Source organism: Neophocaena asiaeorientalis, unplaced genomic scaffold (genome assembly GCF_003031525.2).
Source record: "Neophocaena asiaeorientalis asiaeorientalis breed wild unplaced genomic scaffold, Neophocaena_asiaeorientalis_V1.1 scaffold232, whole genome shotgun sequence".
Classification (NCBI taxonomy): domain Eukaryota; kingdom Metazoa; phylum Chordata; class Mammalia; order Artiodactyla; family Phocoenidae; genus Neophocaena; species Neophocaena asiaeorientalis.
This window is the reverse complement of record NW_020175672.1, coordinates 510,135-529,355: the sequence shown is the minus strand read 5'-3', so window position 1 is coordinate 529,355 and position 19,221 is coordinate 510,135. Positions and strand designations below refer to the sequence as shown.

At 51.2% G+C, this 19,221-nt stretch overlaps 2 protein-coding genes across 2 annotated transcripts; one reads left to right on the top strand and one right to left on the bottom strand.

Annotated features, from left to right (window-relative positions):
* The first annotated feature begins 8,490 nt into the window (after positions 1-8,490).
* Positions 8,491-13,517, top strand: CHRNA10 (cholinergic receptor nicotinic alpha 10 subunit). The gene is made up of 5 exons (XM_024731821.1): positions 8,491-8,572; positions 10,282-10,427; positions 10,831-10,985; positions 11,842-12,374; positions 13,060-13,517. Exons 1-5 carry the CDS (start codon positions 8,491-8,493, stop codon positions 13,515-13,517), a joined length of 1,374 nt encoding a protein of 457 aa, XP_024587589.1.
* A 1,256-nt stretch (positions 13,518-14,773) lies between these two features.
* Positions 14,774-18,593, bottom strand: ART1 (ADP-ribosyltransferase 1). Its single transcript, XM_024731820.1, has 4 exons — positions 18,531-18,593; positions 17,482-18,259; positions 16,363-16,404; positions 14,774-14,886 (listed from the first exon to the last, which is right to left on the bottom strand). The coding sequence occupies exons 1-4, from the start codon at positions 18,591-18,593 to the stop codon at positions 14,774-14,776; spliced, it is 996 nt and encodes a 331-aa protein (XP_024587588.1).
* Between the last annotated feature and the right edge of the window lie 628 nt (positions 18,594-19,221).

Sequence of the window (19,221 nt, the reverse complement as noted above, 5' to 3'; positions counted from 1 at the left end):
TATATATATATATGACCTAGATTATTTTCCTCTTTTTCTGAAGCTACTTTCTTAAAAAAAATAAAATGAAATGTTTATAGCATTCCTGGTATTGGCTTTCCTTTTGTGGTTTTGAGCCTTCTTGTCCCAAGGAGCTTTATGGTGGCCTTGTTTAATTTGTACTCTAAAGAGAGACTGACCGTGGGTTAATGAGAGAATAGTTGCAGACTAGATCAAAGGCTAGGTTTATAAGAGTCAATTTTGGGGTGAGGGGGTTGAGATTATTGATGGATCCTGACTGCTATACATTTATTTTTATGCGCTTGGATTCCTAGTGGGGAATGGGGCAGGGTTTCAAATTGCCCAGTGGTATATACTTAGTATTCAAAGCCTCTCTGCTCTGGGGTTTTTGTTTTTAAACCTTGGCACTTCATCTTTCAGCTTCCATTGTGTAAAAGAGATAATGATCCCTGATGTTGCTGCTTCACAGAGCTGTGCTTGAGAGGGATCAAATGAGGCTGATGAGTAGGTTGGTTGGTTGGTTGTGTTAAATTGAAGCTATGAGCAATTTCCAATGAGGATTAGGCCAAAGATTTCTGGGACGTCGATGAGATGAGCAAGCAGTGGCTGGGGCTTCCCTTTAATTTGGGCCCCTGAGGATAAGGGTTACTCAGCTGGGAATCTCCCACCATTACTGACTGACTGTGAACCTGAGCAAGTGAGTCACGGAGCATTTGCTGGACTTAGAGCAAAGAATTTGTTCTGTGTTCCTCACCAGAGGTGTTTTGTGAAAAGTGAGTGCTTTAGAAGTGGTTTGCCTTTAGAAATGTTAAGCACTGTGAATATGGGCAGTATTTCCTCTTAGGACAGGTATTTCTTTTAAAAAAAAAAAAAGACAAAAAAAACCCTCTAAGTCAAATATTTATCACAGCAGCTATTTGCATCACAGAGAATAGACTTAAAGTGAACAATAAAGATGATAAGCAGTCTCTTCTATGTTTCAAAATCGCATTGAAACATATTTTTAAAAATTTAAGTTTCTCAAAAATATAAAAATAAGAACCAGTTGTCTCAAAACTCAACAGATCTGTGGAATCCACAACTTCATACAATGTTCAAAGTATTTCCTCAGCAGAATGCTGGAATAATGCCAAAATCAAAGTTAATAGAGGTCTGGAGATTAAATGTTGGATTAGAGCCAAGACCTGCAGGTGTAGCTGGTCTTTTTTAGATGTTTGACTCGTTTTGTTACTTTGTATTTCCAGGAAATTACTTCAGATTTTTTAAATTTGTTGTCTTTCAGAGAACCAGCTCTCAGACTTAACAGTTTTATTGGAGTTCTGTATTGTAATATATTCATTTCTGCTTTAAACATTCATTTCTTATGCTTTCCTAAGGGTTTTTAAAAATCTTTTATTGTAGAAATTTTCACCCATGCAAAAATAAAATGTCTCAGTTTTTCAATCTTATTTAATCTTTACCCCCATTCTTATTCCTACCCACGCACCCACCATGGTATTTCTTTCTTTTTTTTTTTTTTTTAATTTATTTTGACTGCATTGGGTCTTTGTTGCTGTGCGTGGGCTTTCTCTAGTTGCAGTGAGTGGGGGCTACTCTTCATTGTGGTGTGTGGGCTTCTCATTGCGGTGGCTTTTCTTGCTGCGGAGCGCGGGCTCTAGGCACGTGGGCTTCAGTAGTTGTGGCTTGCGGGCTCTAGAGTGCAGGCTCAGTAGTTGTGGCGACCGGGCTTAGTTGCTCTGCAGCATGTGGGATCTTCCCGGACCAGGGCTTGAACCCGTGTCCCCTGCATTGGCAGGCGGATTCTTAACCACTGTGCCACCAGGGAAGTCCCTCACTATGGTATTTCTAAGGGAGATCATCATTTCATCAATACCTAAGCATTTCTAAGATAAATTTTTATAAATATAATCACAATACCATTGTCGTACCTAACAAAATTAACAGTAATTCCAAAATATTAACTAATACTCTCTGCATTTTCGAATTCCCCAGTTGTCTCAAAAGTAAAATCTTACTACAGTTGATCTGTTTAAATTAAATCAGGATCTAAACAGTGTCCACACTTTGCATTTGGCTGATAAGTCTCTTAAATCTCTTTTAACCTATTAACAGTTCTCCTCTCTCCTTTTTTAAATGCCCTTTATTTGATGAAGTACTGGGACATTCATCCTTTAGCATAGAGGGCCAGGGGCTTCTAGATTTGGCTGCTTGTGCCTCTACCTCCCTTACTTGCTGTATACCACTGGTTAGATCTAGAGACTTGATTAGATTCAGGGTCCTTCTCATAGGTAGTGCTGTGTTTCATCACTACGGAAGACACTGTCTTGCTGTTCTACTTTTAGTGATGTTAAGATTATTGATTCAGGTGTTGTCAGCCTGATTCACCCTTTCTAAAGCTTCCATCAACCTTCCACCTAATAATCATGACCAAGATTCACTGTTTCATCATCGCACATTCCTTATCTTTTTATATGTGATGATTCAGTATTTTCAAAATAGAGACTAAAATCAGTTGTTGTTCAGGTACTTTTTTTTTTCCAAAATGGCTTTTTAAAAATAACCCACCAACTTTATTTTAAAATAAATTTATTTTTGGCTACTTTACTGCTTTGTTGCTGTGCGCGGCTTTCTTTAGTTGCGGCGAGCGGGGGCCACTCCTCGTTGCCATGTGCGGGCTTCTCACTGCAGTGGCCTCTCTCGTTGCGGAGCACGGGCTCTAGGCGCGTGGGCTCAGTAGTTGTGGCTCTAGAGCACAGGCTCAGTAGTTGTGGCGCATGGGCCTAGTTACCCTGCAGCATGTAGGATCTTCCCAGACCAGGGCTCAAACCTGTGTCCCTTGCATTGGCAGGCGGATTCTTAACCACTGCACCACCAGGGAAGCCCCCCCACCAACTTTTAGAATTATTTTTTTCAAATTAACATTTTTACCCTAAAACACACTAAATATGTTATAAGAAATATTTCACCATTTTTTCAGGTAAACATACCAATTTTTCTGTAACTCTCCAGTCTATTCTATGTATGTGATATTTCCATGTGTTTTGAAGCACTCTTGAATTTAGCCTTTATTTTGGCCTAAAGGTATTCTGCAAAATGTTGCTTTTAAATGTAATTTGAGGGTAAGACAACCTTGTGCCCCCAAAAGATTGAATAACTGCTGAAGAAAATGGTACGGAAAGAAAAATGCATCTTTTACTCCGACACCCATCCCTACAACATCTGCCACTCTTTTTTTTTTTTTAATTTATTTATTTTATTTTTGGCTGTGTTGGGTCTTTGTTGCTGCATGTGGGCTTTCTGTAGTTACGGTGGGGGGGTTACTCTTGGTTGCGGTGTGTGGGCTTCTCATTGCAGTGGCTTCTCTTGTGGAGCACGGGCTCTAGGCGCGCGGGCTTCAGTAGTTGTGGCACACAGGCTTAGTTTCTCTGCGGCATGTGGGATCTTCCTGGACCAGGGCTCGAACCCGTGTCCCCTGCATTGGCAGGTGGATTCCCAACCACGGCACCACCAGAGAAGCCCTGCCACTCACTCTTAAGTCTTGTCTTCCTCCTTTGTTTTTGTTTTGTTTTTTTGGTTTTGGTTTGGTTTTTTGGCCGTGCCGCATGGCATGCGGCTTCCCGCATGGCATGCGGCTTCCCGCATGGCCTGCGGCTTCCCGCATGGCATGCGGCTTCCCGCATGGCCTGCGGCTTCCCGCATGGCATGCGGCTTCCCGCAAGGCATGCGGCTTCCCGCATGGCATGCGGCTTCCCGCATGGCGGGATCTTTAGTTGCGGCATGTGAAATCTTAGTTGCAGCATGTGGCATCTAGTTCACTGACCAGGGATCAAACCTGGGCCCCCTGCATTGGGAGCACAGAGACTTAGCCACTGGACCACCAGGGAAAAGTCCCTACCTACTCATTCTTGATAGTCCTCTTGTTTTCGTTTTTCAGTCCTCATTTATTTCTTAAATCATATTACATATACTTAATATTTTGTTTTTAAAAGAGGCAGTATAATTGTAGTATAATGTAGTGTAGGGATGGACTGTTTACCCCAATTATGTTCAAATCCTGGGTCGACTGGAATATCCTATGGAATCTTGGCTAAGTTATTTCCTGTGCCTCAGTTACCTCATTTGTAAAATGGAATCAATAATAGTATTTACTTCATAGGGTGTTGTGAGAATTATGGATTAATATATGTTAAAGTGCTTAGAGCACTGCCCAAAATATATTAGCTACTCAAATTATCATTAATATGTCCAATATCTGTGATCTCTTGCTTGTTTCTATGAGTGTTTTTGTTTCAGCTAACTCATTCATGATGGATTATGATTTTTTTAATATTAATTTATTTGGCTGTGCAGGGTCTTAGCTGAGGCACGAGGGATCCTTAGTTGCAGCATGTGGGATCCAGTTCCCCGACCAGGGGTCAAACCCGGGCCCCCCGCACTGGGATCTCAGAGTCCTAACCACTGGACCATCAGGGAAGTCCCAATATTTTTTTTTTTTTTTTTTTTTTTTTTGCTGTACGCGGGCCTCTCACTGCTGTGGCCTCTCTCCCGTTGTGGAGCACAGGCTCCGGATGCTCAGGCTCAGCAGCCATGGCTCACGGGCCCAGCCGTTCCACGGCATGTGGGATCCTCCCGGACCGGGGCACGAACCTGTGTCCCCTGCATCAGCAGGCGGACTCTCAACCACTGCGCCACCAGGGAAGCCCCCCCAATATTTTTGATAACATCTTTATTGAGATAGAATTCACATGCCATACAATTACGCATTTAATGCGTACAATTAGTTTCGCTATATTCACAGAGTTGTGCAGCCATCACCACACAATCAATTTTAGAACATTTTCATCCTCCTAAAAAGAAACGCCATAGCTTTCAGCCATAATTCCCCAACTTTCCCAGACCTACACAACCACTAATCTACTTCCTATCTCTATAGATTTGCCTGTCCTGGACATTTCATATAAATGGAATCACACAATATGTGACCTTTTGTAACTGGATTCTTTCCCTTAGCATAATACTTTCAAGGTTCATCCATGTTGTAGCATACATCGGTACTTCATGCCATCTTATGGCCATATGGTACTTGATTGTATGGACATACCACCTTCTATTTATATATTTCATCAGACTCTAACACCACATAGAAAAACTAAGTCAAATTAGATCAAAGACTTAAATGTAAGACCTAAAATTATAAAACTCTTAGGGACTCCCCTGGTCGTCCAGTGGTTAAGACTCCCAATGCAGGGAGCCTGGTTTCAATCCCTGGTCAGGGAACTAGATTCCACATGCTGCAACTACAGGAGCCCACAAATCGCAACTAAAAGATCCTGCATGCAGCAGCGAAGATCCCACATGCCACAACTAAGACCCGGCACAGCCAAATAAATAAGTAAATATTTAAATAAATAAAATTATAAAACTCTTAGAAGAAAATAGAGGGTAAAATCTTAACAACATTGGATTTGGTAATGATTTCTTGGATATGACACCAAAGGCACAAGCAACAAAAGAAAAAAATAGACAAAATGAACTACATGAAGAATTTTTAATTTTGTTCATTCTAAAGACACTGAGTAAAAAGGCAACCTAGAGAATGGGAGAAACATTTGCAAATGATTTATCTGATAAGGGATTAATATCCAGAATATATAGAGGACTCCTAGAACTCAACAACATAAAGAGAAAAAAAATCAATTTAAAAATGAACAAAGGACTTGAACGGACATTTCTCCAACGAGGATATACAAATGGCCAATAAGCACGTAAAAAGATGCTCAACATCGCTAATCATTAGGGAGATACAAATCAAAACTATGAACCAGATACCACCTCATATGCATTAGGATGGCCATTATCAAAGAAAACAAAGTAAAAGATGTTGGTGACGATGTGGAGAAATTGGAAGCCTTGTGCATTGTTGGTGGGAATGTATTCAATAAAAAGGTATGTCCGCTGTGGAAAACAGTATGGCAATTCTTCAAAAAATTAAAAACAGGGGCTTCCCTGGTGGCGCAGCAGTTGAGAGTCTGCCTGCCGATGCAGGGGACACGGGTTCGTGCCCCGGTCAGGGAGGATCCCACATGCCCTGGAGCGGCTGGGCCGGTGGGCCACGGCCGCTGAGCCTGCGCATCCGGAGCCTGTGCTCCGCAACGGGAGAGGCCACAACAGTGAGAGGCCCGCATACCGAAAAAAAAAAAAAAAAAATTAAAAAAAAAAAAAAAAAAAAATTAAAAACAATTACCATATGATCCAGCAATTCCACTTCTGGGTATATATCCAAAAGAACTGAAAGCAGAATCTTGAAAGGATATTTGTACATCCATGTCCATAGCAGCATTATTCACAATAACTGAAATGTGAAAGCAACCCAAGTGCCCATCAAGAGATGAATGGATAAGCAAAATGTGGTATATACATACAATAGAATGTTATTCAGCCTTAAAAAGGAAGGAAATTCTGACATATACTACAACATGGATGAAACTTTAGGACATTATATGAAGTGAAATAAGCCAGGCAGAAAAAGACAAATACTGGGATTTCCCTGGTGGTCCAGTGGTTAGGACTCTGTGCTTCCACTGCACTGGGCACAGGTTCGATCCCTGGTCAGGGAACTAAGATCCTGTGGGCTGCACAGCGCAGCCAAAAAAAAGACAAATACTGACATGATTTCATAGAGACAGAAGGAAGAATGGTATTTGCCGGGGGCTGGGGCTTATGAATCTAAATGTGTGTTTCTGAAGATATCTTGACTGACTAACTCACTAGGACCATAGTGCAAATACTGTTGATTGCTGTGCATTTGTCAATGTACCAGGTAGTTGCCTTGCATTATCAGGTACTTGCATTGTCTCATTTAATTCTTACCACAACTATTTAGGTGAGGACTGTTAATCCCACTAACCTGTTTGATAAAACTGAAACACAGAGAGTTTCAGTATCTTACCCAGGTCAGACAGCTCATAGGACAGAGCTGAAAGTAACTCTAAAGGCTTTGTCTTCAGGGAGATCAGCTTGTGATTTGTGACCACCTAGAGGGGTGGGATAGGGAGGGTGGGAGGGAGATGCAAGAGGGAGGAGATATGGGGATATATGTATATGTATGGCTGATTCACTTTGTTTTACAGCAGAAACTAACACACCATTGTAAAGCAATTATACTCCAATAAAGATGTTTAAAAAAAAAAGGCTGTTTTCCCAGAAATATAGATCAATGGAACAGGATAGAAAGCCCAGAGAAGAGCCCACGCATATATGGTCACCTTATTTTTGATAAAGAAGGCAAGAATATGGGAGGGAGATGCAAGAGGGAGGAGATATGGGGATATATGTATATGTATAGCTGATTCACTTTGTTATACAGCAGAAACTAATACACCATTGTAAAGCAATTATACTCCAATAAATATGTTAAAAAATAAATAAATAAAGGCTGTGTTTTCCCTGCGGCTCAATACCGCCCGTGAAGTTTAAGCAAAGGGGGAATACTGAGGCTCAGACTGGGATGGCTGTGGGATGGCGAGGATGCGGGCTGCATCTCCTGCTTTGTGGGGCCACCTGGAGCAGCCTAAGGCTTGGCACCCCTCTCACCAGGAGGGGAGAGCTTGCTTGGCACAAAGCACCTGGCCTAGACAGATGTGTTCAGTCCCTAACTGAGGGCACAGCTGACAGATGAAAGGGAGCCTGAAGCATTCAGTAATGATGACAGAGCTGGGAGGACAGTTACCATCCACCGGCCCTGTCCCCTCACACCTTTAAGCCCCCAGTCTCTTGCAGATCCTGACCTGGCATCTCTGTACCCTCCAATCCCCCAAGTTGGGCCTGAGCGTGGGTGCTACCTTACAGAATTTGAATAATTCAGGTCCCAGTGACCTGAGGTGTCAGTTTCAGTTGCTCTGTTCCCATGGACACAGGTGTCCCAACTCTGTAATTAAGCTAATGAAAGGGAAAGGGGGCACGGCCTGCTGTTCTGTGCCTCAGAAGGCTCAGGGCTGATGGAGTCCCTGTCTTGCTGAGAATGCGCCAGGCTCCCCCAGAGTCAGGTGTGGGGAAGGGCTTGAGGAAGTCAAGGGGGCTGAAATAGAGGCAGGAGAAAGGAAGAGAGGAAGACCAGAGTCAGGGAGGCAAAGACCAAGAGAGTTACAGAGGGACGGCTAGAAGGAAATTGAGACAGAGAGGCTGAGTGAGAGGTAAAGGGGGTGGGGGGCGAAGAACAGGGCAGAGGCAGAGGCCAGAAGAAAAGGAGAAACAGTAGATGCCAAGGCCCAAGGACTAAAATCCCAGGGCAGGTACAAATAGCAGGGTCAAGGAACTGGAAGGGCTGCAGGACTCCCTGCAGGGTAGTTGGACTCAACAGAGATCCCAGTCTTCCTTCTGAGCTGCAGGGACTGTCCACACCATCCTTGCCAGCAGGGCCTGATGCTGCCGTAGGTCAGGCCAGGAGGCTCCTGTCCAGAGACCTGCCCTTCCTCTGGCTGCGGCAAGGCCATGGGGCCCGGCAGCCACCGCCTCAGCCTCAGCATCTCTGTCTCCAGTCTGGGCCTTCTGCTTCTGCTCCCACTCCTGCCAGGTACGCTCAGTAAACCAGCCCTGGCCTCTCTGGGCGTTGCTGCTGTTCCCATGCTCCCCAAACCTCTCTCCACGTGCTCTCTCTTCATTTCTGTGCTGGGAGCAAGCACTATCTGGGGAGTGTGGAGGAGGGGGAGCTGAAGAGGGCAAGAGGGGGCTTGCCTGACTGGGGCGGGAGCAGTTGATGGGGCAGCTCCCAGGGATAGGGCTGGGGAAGCCAGGGGGACCAGAGCGCGAAGGGTGAGTTTGGGCTTTATCTAGCAGGCCTGGGGAGCCATTGAACAGGTTTAAGCAGCTACTGGTCTAGTCAGATTCATTTGTTTAAAAGCTTGATCTCTCGGAAGTGTGGCAGGTGGTTAGAGAGGTGAGCCCGAGGTGGGAGAGCAGGGAGGAGGCGGCTGCTGCCGTGGTCCATATGCGGGGAGGATGGGCCTGAGCTGGAGAGGTGATGAAGCATTCAAGAGCATTCAGCAGTATGACTGACAGGATGCGGGCACAGAGTGGGCTGCAAAGAGGAGGGGCAGAAGGGAGAGACAAATTACCAGATTTCCAGCTGAGGTCACCGGGGAGTGCTGTTTGCTGAGATGGGGAACACAGGACAAGGAACAGGTTTCAGAACATGGAGGGAGGAGGGTCTTCCCTGGTGGTCTAGCAGTTAAGACTCCGCGCTCCCAATGCAGGGGGCCCGGGTTCGATCCCTGATCAGGGAACTAGATCCCACAGGCCGCAACTAAGAGCCTGCATGCCGCAACTAAAGATTCCGCACGCCACAAGTGAAATGACCCCGCACGCCACAACGAAGATCCCGTGTGCTGCAACTAAGACCCAGCACAGCCAAATAAATAATAAATTTTTTAAAAAAGAAAACAAGAACGTGGTGGGAGGAAAGAAGTTCATATTTTGGCCCTACACAGTTTAAAGTGCCTACAGGACGTTTAGGACATTCAGGTCTGGAGCTCAGGAGAAAAATCTGGACTGAAGAAAAAAGGAGACAAGGGCAAAGGACAAGATTCTGGGGAACAATACCTAAATCAAGGACTGAGAAAAAAAAAAGGACTGAGGACAATGGGATGTGTCACAAAACCCGGGGAAGAGTGTGTTTTCAGGAAGGAGGGGCCCATAGTGTCAGAAGCTTTGAAGACATCAACTGAAGTGCAGCTAGAGAAACAGAGACAGGCTGGAGGGACTGGAAGAGGCAGGGCAACAGGGTTCTGGATGCCTGGTTGAGAACTGGGACTCTTGCCATCTGTTTGGGCCCCTCCAGCATTTGTTCTTTTTGTTTTGTTGTGGCCACATCACACGCCATGCAGGATCTTAGTTCTCCAACCAGGAATCGAACCCGTGCCCCCTGCAGTGGAAGCGTGGAATCTTAACCACTGGACTGCCAGGGAATTCCCAGCCCCTCCAGCATTTGTGGTGGGGCAAGCAGAATCCAGGTCGTTGGGAAGGGAATGGTGGGGAAGAAACCCATCAGCCTTGCTTCAGAAGGTAGTACCTACTCACACTATGGCCTTCACCTCATCTATCCTTGGAGGCAGGCCAGGGAGGAACTAGAGCCACAGGTAGAGAGACAAGAGAACAGGGACAGTTAGACAGCTGTGAGACAGTGGAGCAGCTGACAGGGCCTCAGTCTTGTGGAGGGTACAGGTTGTGAGCAGAGGCCCCTGGACTAGGGTCTCGGATGGACACCCTTTCTTACTGGTCCCCCAGAGTGCTTCGGAGCTGAGGGCAGGCTGGCACACAAGCTGTTCCGAGACCTCTTTGCCAACTACACCAGTGCCCTGAGACCTGTGGCAGACACAGACCAGGCTCTGAACGTGACCCTGGAAGTGACGTTGTCCCAGATCATCGACATGGTGCGTTGGTTGTCGTACAGTCGTGGAGTGTGCTGGTGACAGCGTCAAGGAATGGGGGATTGGGAGACTGGGATTAATCTCCAATCAATTCTTCCCTGTAAACATTAACATTATCAACAATAACAGCTACCAACTGTTGGGTGCCCACAGTGTGCCCAATGCTTTGCACGCTTGAATCCATGCCTAGCAGAGATTACCACCCATGTAACTTCTGAGGAAACTCAGGCCCAGAGAAGAGAAGGACCTGCCAAGGTCACATAGCAAGGCTAGGTGGGGACCGAACTGTATGGGTGAGTCAGGTTTGCGGGTGCCGACCAGAGCTCTGTAGGTCAGTGTGCACACACAGGGCAGGGTATGTGCAGACGTCTGTCCACATCTACGCCCACTCTCTGCCCCCAACTAGGATGAGCGGAACCAGGTGCTGACCCTGTACCTGTGGATCCGACAGGAGTGGACAGATGCCTACCTACGATGGGACCCTGACGCCTATGGTGGCCTGGATGCCATCCGCATCCCCAGCAGTCTCGTGTGGCGACCGGACATCATACTCTATAACAAGTACTTCCTACCTGGGCCCCTTCCCTCTCCTACCCCTCCCTAGAGTTGCCCTTGGCTCTGGTGATGCACTTGTCCCCCATCCTCCACATCGAACCCGGCTCCTTTGGTGCCCTAGAAGCTTTCCCCTAGGACCCTTCTATGCTGCCAGGAAGGTGTTGGCAATTGTGGCTGCATGGTGCAGTAGGGCTTCCTGACCACACACACACACACACACACACACACACACACACACACACACACACACACACACACACACACACACACACACACACACACACACACACCGGCTCATGGCAAGGGCCTGCTGGAGGGACCTCACAGCCCCTTTACAGCACCTCCACTTTAGGCTGTCTCAAGCCAACCCAGGCTGAGTGTCTCCTAGGACTCCTCCGTGTGGTCCAGGGCCAATTCTGTATCTCTCGCAGAGGGGGTTCTGGGACACAAGTGCCTCTTTATGGCACTCTCCACCCTTTTCTCAGGGCACCCCAGGGCCTGCCTAGGGATTTCCTTCAGGGCTTAGCCCTCTATAGTCCTTTATGCCGCCTAAGCCAGTTCTGTGCTTCCCAGACAACACATAGCTCCGCATATTTTCCGCAGGGCCCCTCTAGGAGCTTTGCAGATGACACTCAAGGAAAGCCACCGTGCGCCCCGCGCCAACTTTTGAGCTAGGTCTGTGTCTCGTTCTGGGCCCTTCAGGCGCCGGCCCCGCTAGGCCTCCAAAGGCACAGAGGGCCCTCTCTACCGCTCCCTTTGCCCTCTGTGCCGCCCCCAGCGGGCCGGAAGCGCACCCCTTTCAAGGGGTAGCCCTTACCTCCCAGGCCACGGCGCCTCAGGCAGCCCCACCCCCTGCCCGCAGGGCGGATGCGCAGGCGCCAGCCTCAGCCAGCACCAACGTGGTCCTGCGGCACGACGGCGCAGTGCGCTGGGACGCGCCGGCCATCACGCGCAGCTCGTGCCGCGTGGACGTGTCGGCCTTCCCATTCGACGCGCAGCGCTGCGGCCTGACGTTCGGCTCGTGGACGCACGGCGGGCACCAGCTGGACGTACAGCCGCGCGGCGCCGCCGCCAGCCTGGCCGACTTCGTGGAGAACGTGGAGTGGCGTGTGCTGGGCATGCCGGCCCGGCGGCGCGTGCTCACCTACGGCTGCTGCTCCGAGCCCTACCCGGACGTGACCTTCACGCTGCTGCTGCGCCGCCGCGCCGCCGCCTACGTGTGCAACCTGCTGCTGCCCTGCGTGCTCATCTCGCTGCTGGCGCCTCTCGCCTTCCACCTGCCCGCCGACTCTGGCGAGAAGGTGTCGCTCGGCGTCACCGTGCTGCTGGCGCTCACGGTCTTCCAGCTGCTCCTGGCCGAGAGCATGCCGCCGGCCGAGAGCGTGCCGCTCATCGGTGAGCTCTGAGGGCCTGGGGTGGCGGGGGAGGGGGCCGGAAGAGGACGCCCTCAACCCGGGTTTGAAGTGCGCGGGTGTCCGCAGTTGCAGGAGTGGGAGCCGGAGCGGCCTGGGTGAGCGGAGCGGCCCCGCCGACCGTCTTGGGGTCCGGCCTCGTTCTGAGATTGAGGGGGAAGAGGTCGGCCCCTTCCAGGGAGAAGGGGCAGAGGAAAGAATTGGTCTTTGCTCAAGGACTTGATGGAGGAAGGTCGACATCCCCAGTGTTATAATCACAGGCAAACCATACTAAGTACTCACTGCGTGTCAGGCGGTCTCCTAAACACTTGACGTTTATTAACTCAAGGGAGCAGCACACACACCTATGAGGAAGGTTCTGTTATAACTTGCTTCAGATCATGCTGGTTCTATTTAAGAGCGTGACTTTCACGGGACTGTGGGTGAGTCCAGCCTCCAGCAATGGGGGGAACAATTAGGGAGCAGGTAGCTTCTGAGAACCTGACGGGGGAATGCGGGAGAGGGAGCCCTTGGCCCTTACCTCCTTCCCACTTCCATCCATTGGGCTTGGAGGGTCCTGCGAGCCTTATGGGGGAATGAGCTCATTCCTCCTTGTGCTCAGGCATTTGGGGAGCTCAGGCCCCCTGAGTTCTTGTTTGGGGCCTCAGTTCCCTTTCCCTCTCTTGCAGGAAAGTACTACATGGCCACCATGACCATGGTCACCTTCTCCACAGCGCTCACCATCCTTATCATGAACTTGCATTACTGTGGTCCCAGTGCCCGCCCAGTGCCAGCCTGGGCTCGGACCCTCCTGCTGGGACGCCTGGCGCGGGGCCTGTGTGTGCGGGAACGAGGGGAGCCCTGTGGGCAGTCTAGACCTCCTGAGTCATCCCCCAGCCCCCAGCCTCCTGACAGAGAAGCTGGCCCACCAGCAGGCCCTTGCCATGAGCCTCGGTGTCTGTGCCATCAGGAAGCCCTGCTGCGCCACGTAGCCACCATCACCAACACCTTCCACAGACACAGGGCTGCCCAGCGCTGCCATGAGGAGTGGAAGCGCCTGGCCCATGTCATGGACCGTTTCTTCCTGGGCATCTTCTTCTCCATGGCTCTGGTGATGAGCCTTCTCGTGCTGGTGCAGGCCCTGTGAGTCCCAGGGGTCTGCTGCAGCCACAGCAGCTCCAGACCGGGATGGAATGGCCAGGCCAGGTGGTGGTTGGCCCTCAGGCCACTCAGTCTCTCTCCACTGGCCCTCAGAGCCTGGGACATCCTCTCTTCAGCGCTACATACTTCACACACCAGAGGGAGTACTCATTGTCTCTGTACCCTAACCTCTAAGGGAAATCCAGAGCTTTCCGCTCCCCTGATTCCTGCAGAGGAGGGACTCTAAGAAGGGTCAAGATCAAAGGGCAGTCCTGGAGGGACAGAACTGAACTCCGATGCTGAGTGTTAGTGCTGTCGGCGAGGAGAGTGCAGGTAGTACCAACAGAACTGCCACACTTCCTGTCTTCTCTTCCTTCCTCTGTGGCTGCTGTTACAGGGACTTGGTCTTGCCTGTCCCTACCTGGGGGCTCAGGGATGGCAACTGGGAATTCAGGATTCCTGGTCCAGTTTCCAGAGCAGGAGGCCACACAAGGATTTGGCCCCAAAGCCCCGACTGATAATAAAGTGTGTGCCTATCACTTCCTCCATGTCCTCTCTTATCCTTAGGGCCCATGGTGGTGGAACTTGGGGACCAGCCTCTTAGGGACCTTAGGACTCATGCATCAGAGCAGAAATTACATCTTTGCTGACAAGAAAATGAGATCCAGTCTACCCTGTTCCCACACAGTGACATCCGGAGAGCTTGAAGGTGCCCAAGGTAGGGGCAGTACAGGAACCAGCATTCACAAGGTATTTGTTCCTTTCTGACTTCCACACATCTTCTGGCACCACCTCTGTGCCTCGGACGCCGTCCCTGCCCTCATAAGCTCACAGTTGGACTTGGGAGACCATGGCCCTTTGGGAGCACAGAGGCAGGGCCCCAACCCAGCAGGGTGGAGAGGCCAGAGAAGGCTTCCTGGAGGAGCGAATAGGAGCAGTCCAGGTGTACATGGGAAGCATTTGAGTAGTATCAGCAAATACCATGGCCAAGTACTGTTCTCCCCAATCGCCCCACCTCCAAACGACTTTAATCTTCTATCTCCAAGTGAGTGGTTACCTGTCCTGCAGTCCCCCCACCTCTTACTCCTAGACCCCTGGATGAGGCCCAGTCCCTACATTTTCCTCTTCCCGCTAGCAAGCCTGGCAGCTGCCAGAGAAAATCCCAGAGTTCCCTACAGATGGAATTACCGCAGATCTTGGCCACGCTTAAAGCATACATGTGGCTGACAGCCTCATGTTGGGCAGAGGTGACGGCAGAGCTGTTCAGTGGCTGATGGATGAGAGGAGTCCTGGACTCTCTGGAAAGCCTTCTCCAACAAGGAACCAGAGCAGCAGTAGAAGGGACCAGACTGCAGAAAGGGGGCCCTGACCCATGGCTGCAGGGAAAACAGAGGCACAGAGATTTAGGGGCAACGTGAGATACACAAAGAAATAAGATGAAAAGAGCAGAGTGAGCTGACTGATACACAAAATTAGGGAGGAAGGTGGAGATGAGACCAAGGAGAGCCCCAGTTCCCCTTCCAGAGGTCATTAGGTCTGTCCCCCAGTCTCCTACTGACACAGCTGAGGCACTGCAGGGTGGGATGAAAAGGGTTAGAGATCTGAGTGGGATCTGGTGATGCAGATCTTTGCTCCTCTGCTCAAACTCTGGTGGGAGAGTTGCTGGTGCACTGGGATGGGGAATGGGGAGGGGGGCGGGAATCCTAAACTCTCCCAGTGCTTGAAATTACGTTATCAGACCTCAAAGAGGCCGAGTTGGCGTCTGGAGACCTGGCTGGTCTTGACTCTGCCACTAACTCATTCTCACCTGGAGCAAGTCACTTCTGTCTCCGAGTCTCACTTTACTATATAATGAGGATGATACTCCCTGTCCCACCTCCTTCCAGTCGATAGTTGTCCAGTCAGGATAAAATGAGATGGTATCTGAGGAGGTGGGGGCCAGCCTGGTACGGTGGTTCCAAGTTCAGCTCCAGGACCAGGCTGTTTGGACCGAACACTTTTCTAGTTCTGTGTGTGGGGCTGGTTGCATCATCTCTTTGTGCCTGCCTTCTCTCATCTGTGGAACAGGGGTGATGACATTACCTGCGTCATTGGATCATGGTGAGGATTCATGGAACCCTGAGTGGTACTGTGTCATGGAGAAGGGTGGCTGGGGCTCCTTCCTATCTGCTGTTCTCAGAGCCCTGAGGGAGGAGGCGGGACCCGAGGGGGAGGGGTGGCTGTGATTTCTTCCCTGAGAATGGCCTGTTCCCGCCTAGAGAAGTGGTGGCTGAGGCAGGACCTGGCACAGCAGGTGTTCAAGGGAAGGGAAGAGTCATATAGCCAAAGGGAACCTGGGGACCGTCTAGTCCGATATGCCTACTATGCAGATAGGGAAACTGAGGCCCAGAGAGGGATGTTTGGTCACAGAGAGAGTTAGGGCAGAGCCTGGGCTAGAGCCCAGGTCTCCAGAAGCCAAGACCTGACCTTGATCTTGGGAGGTGGTCTGAGAGAGCTTTGAAGGCAGTAACAGACCGAGGGCTCTGCGGCAGGAAGAGGAGAAGGCCCAGGAGGACTTTGTGGAGCAGCCCTTCCCTCCGTCACCTCAGTGCAGCCTGGAGCTCTCTGGGCTCTGGTCAGTGGGCTCCTGGGAAGGCGGGGACGGCCCCAGGCTGGGTGGCCATCTCCCACATACACATTCAGTGGGGAGGGTTAGCAACCTCCCACAGGTGTCTGCTTAAGGGAGTCTACTTTTTTTGATTGAAAGGGGGTTGTTTTTATTTTACGGGGGATGTCCATCCAGGAGAGGGGCCCAGACCCAGGATAGCCAGCTCAACCCCCAGCAGAGCCCCACAGATGCCCGCAGCCCTCACCTGAGTTATCCAGACGGCAGGGCCCTGACTTGCACTGCTTGTCTGTAGGGAAGAAACAGCAAAGAATCAAAGGCTCGGCAGCTCTCGGGATGGTAAGGGACTCCAGAGCCCCGTGGTCCATCCCTGACTTGCTCTAGGAGAAGCTGGTGTGTTTTCTCCTGATTCTGCTTCCTTACAGTGGGACCTCCCTTGCCTGGGTTTGACTTGACCCATGAATAGCAGGGCCAGAAAGGCGCCAGCCCTTGAAGCCAGGGTCATCTGGGCACTCCTCCTGCCCCCCGGCCTGTAACTTTGCCTCCATGCCACACCCGCCTCTCCCTCTCCCATGTCTTGTCCCAGCCAAGGAGGGGCTAGTTTGTGTGTCTCCTTCACCTTCCGTCAACTCGTGCACGCTCGTGATGCTGTCCAAGGTGGTAACTGAAGCCGCGCTGGACCTTATCCCTTGAGATGTGGTCCATGGGTCCAGCCAACAGCCTGCCTCTAACTATTGATATGAAAAGTGGGCCTCACAGGCCCCTGGGCATCCCTCAACGCGGACCAGCAGCCCACTGCCCCTTCAGAGGTTAAGGACCTGGGCCCATCTTCATGATTACTCCTCTGGATGGTCCAGGGAGGATGGACAGGAAAGCATCCGAGACCTGCCAGAGCCCAAGCTGGAATTTAGGGGTAATGCACCTGACTGCTGGCTCACCACCCCACCCCACCCCCGCTAGCACACATGACGGCACAGGGGTTCTGTTCAGTCAAATAAACACACTCCTCTCAGAAAACTGGGGTGGGCCGCTTACTCATTGCTGGCAGCAGCTTCCAGCTGGGAGGAAAGCCTGACACCAAGTCTCTTGGGCCCTCAGATGGCCAAATACACCTGCGTTGGTCAGGAAACCCTCTTCAGCCTCCCCGCAGGCAAGTGGCCAGCTCTGGCTTAGACACCTCCAGGGTCGAGAAGCAAGCGTGCTACTTAAGAAGGTTACGTCTCTCCTTGGACGGAAGGGGTGGAGGGGCTGGGGGACAGGACTCGGTCCTTCTCACTGTTTCTAATATCTCTGTATGTATCTTCTGAAAACGGGACGGGCAAGGCCACCTTCCACCCAGCTGCTGGCTGGCACGTGCCCTGCTCACCTTTGATGTACTCACAGTTGTACGTGCTGCACTGGCCCAGGGCCCGGAGGTAGATGCGGGTGGGGCCCTGGGCCGGTCTGCTGGCATTGATCACCTGGAAGGTCTCGAAGGGAGGGATCAGCACCTCCTCCTCCCCAGGGAAAAAGGAGTAGCCCTTGATAGGGGCCCCGAGGCAGGTCCAGATGCCAAAGAAGGTGTCTTCCCCAAACTGCTGGGCTGCAACATTCTGCAAGGATGCAGAGGCAAAGCCCCCCAGCCTGACGGTGGCCCCGGGCGCCACTGGCCGGAAGCGTAGGCCCTGCACCCCTCGGAACACCTGGCGGCACTGGGGTGGACGCTGGCCCCTGCCCAGCAGCTGCAGGGCCTCAGTCAGCAGGAAGTGGAGTGTCTTGAAGGAGAAGTGGTGGAGGTAGTGGAGCCGGGAGCGGCCAGCCTCGCGCACGGCCGCGTTGAATTCTTTGTGCAGGGGGCTGTTAGCTGTGTAGGCCAGGAGGGCCACCCCGTGCTCTTCTCGGAAGCCCGCGGGCGGGGACAGACGGGTAGGGCTGAGGCCCCACTTGGGCCCCCAGGCCTGGCGCTCCTGCCACTGGCTGCTTGCCTGAGCCCAGACATCGGCGTACACTTTGTTGGCCTGGAACTCCGTGCGGTTGAGATCCGGGAGAGCCGCCGCCATGGCTGCGGCACAGCCAGCATACTGGTCGTCAAAGGAGGCCAGGGCCATGTCCAGGGGCATTTCTCGAGAGAAGAGGTCTCGTCGTGTGATGGGGTGGCTCTGGGCCTGAGGCAGGGGGAGCAGCAAGGACTGAGAGATTAGGCCCTGGGAGAACGGGAGCCCTGTTATCCAGCTTCCCCCTCCACTGAGCTGAGAAAGAGTAAGGGCCCCAGACACACCTGGAGGGGAAGGGGATTGGGAACTACTAGCTACAGATCCCCGAGACCAGGCTCTGGGGCTGTCCGATCTCCAAGCTCTGAGCGATCTCCAAGTGAAGCATCCGGCAGAGTTCAGAAGCCAGCAGCTAGGGGATGGGGTCAGCGGAGGATGACTGTACCTGAAGTGCTTCCATGAGACCCATGGACACGAGCAGCAGAGACATCATGGCAGGGGTCTGCATGTTGGAGGTGACCTTGGGCAAGTTACTCTTTGGGTCTCAGTTTCCTCGTCTGGAAAATGGGAATCTGCACAGTTTAATAAATTGTGATGAATTGACATCTAGCCTGGGCCCCTTTGGGTGCTTGACACAGAGTCACAACATCGAAATGGAGGCTCAGAAGAGAGAGGGGACCCTTCTTGCCAGAAGGAACATGGGAGACTTCCTGGAGGAGGTGACATGTGAACACGGTCTTGTGGGACAAATAGGAGAATAAGGCTTCAGTCAGGGGAGGTAGGAGAGAAAAGATTGGAGTTGAGGGTGGGAAAGGAGTTTGGGACAGCAGGAATGGGAAGAGCAATGGTATTAGAGGTAGGGACTCGGGATGTAAAGAGTGAAAGACGTTCTGGCTAGTGTGGCAGTTGCAGTGTTGGAAAGCCTGGGGCCAGTCCTGAAGGAGCTTGACTGCCACAGTGAGAGGTCCAGGCTTCCCCTCAGGGGGACATGAGGCTGGAACAGGGCAGATCCAGGAGTGGTCAGCTGGTGGGGCCACAGCAGGACTCCAGGGTCAGGCTTAGAGCAGGGCTTGGGGATCCAGAGGGTCCTCCTCTGTCCCTGCAATCCTGCTGCCAACTGAACCCTCACCCTAAGC

Bases quoted from the DNA above. Each gene is read 5' to 3' on its own strand.
- CHRNA10 (XM_024731821.1), top strand. From the start codon at position 8,491: ATGGGGCCCGGCAGCCACCGCCTCAGCCTCAGCATCTCTGTCTCCAGT. The intron at 10,986-11,841 runs GTACTTCCTACC...CCCTGCCCGCAG, and splicing joins GACATCATACTCTATAACAA to GGCGGATGCGCAGGCGCCAG. The intron at 12,375-13,059 runs GTGAGCTCTGAG...CCTCTCTTGCAG, and splicing joins CGAGAGCGTGCCGCTCATCG to GAAAGTACTACATGGCCACC.
- ART1 (XM_024731820.1), bottom strand. From the start codon at position 18,593: ATGCAGACCCCTGCCATGATGTCTCTGCTGCTCGTGTCCATGGGTCTC. The intron at 18,260-18,530 runs GTACAGTCATCC...CCCCTGCCTCAG, and splicing joins GTCTCATGGAAGCACTTCAG to GCCCAGAGCCACCCCATCAC. The intron at 14,887-16,362 runs GTGAGGGCTGCG...TTTTCCCTGCAG, and splicing joins CTGCCGTCTGGATAACTCAG to CCATGGGTCAGGGCCCCCTT.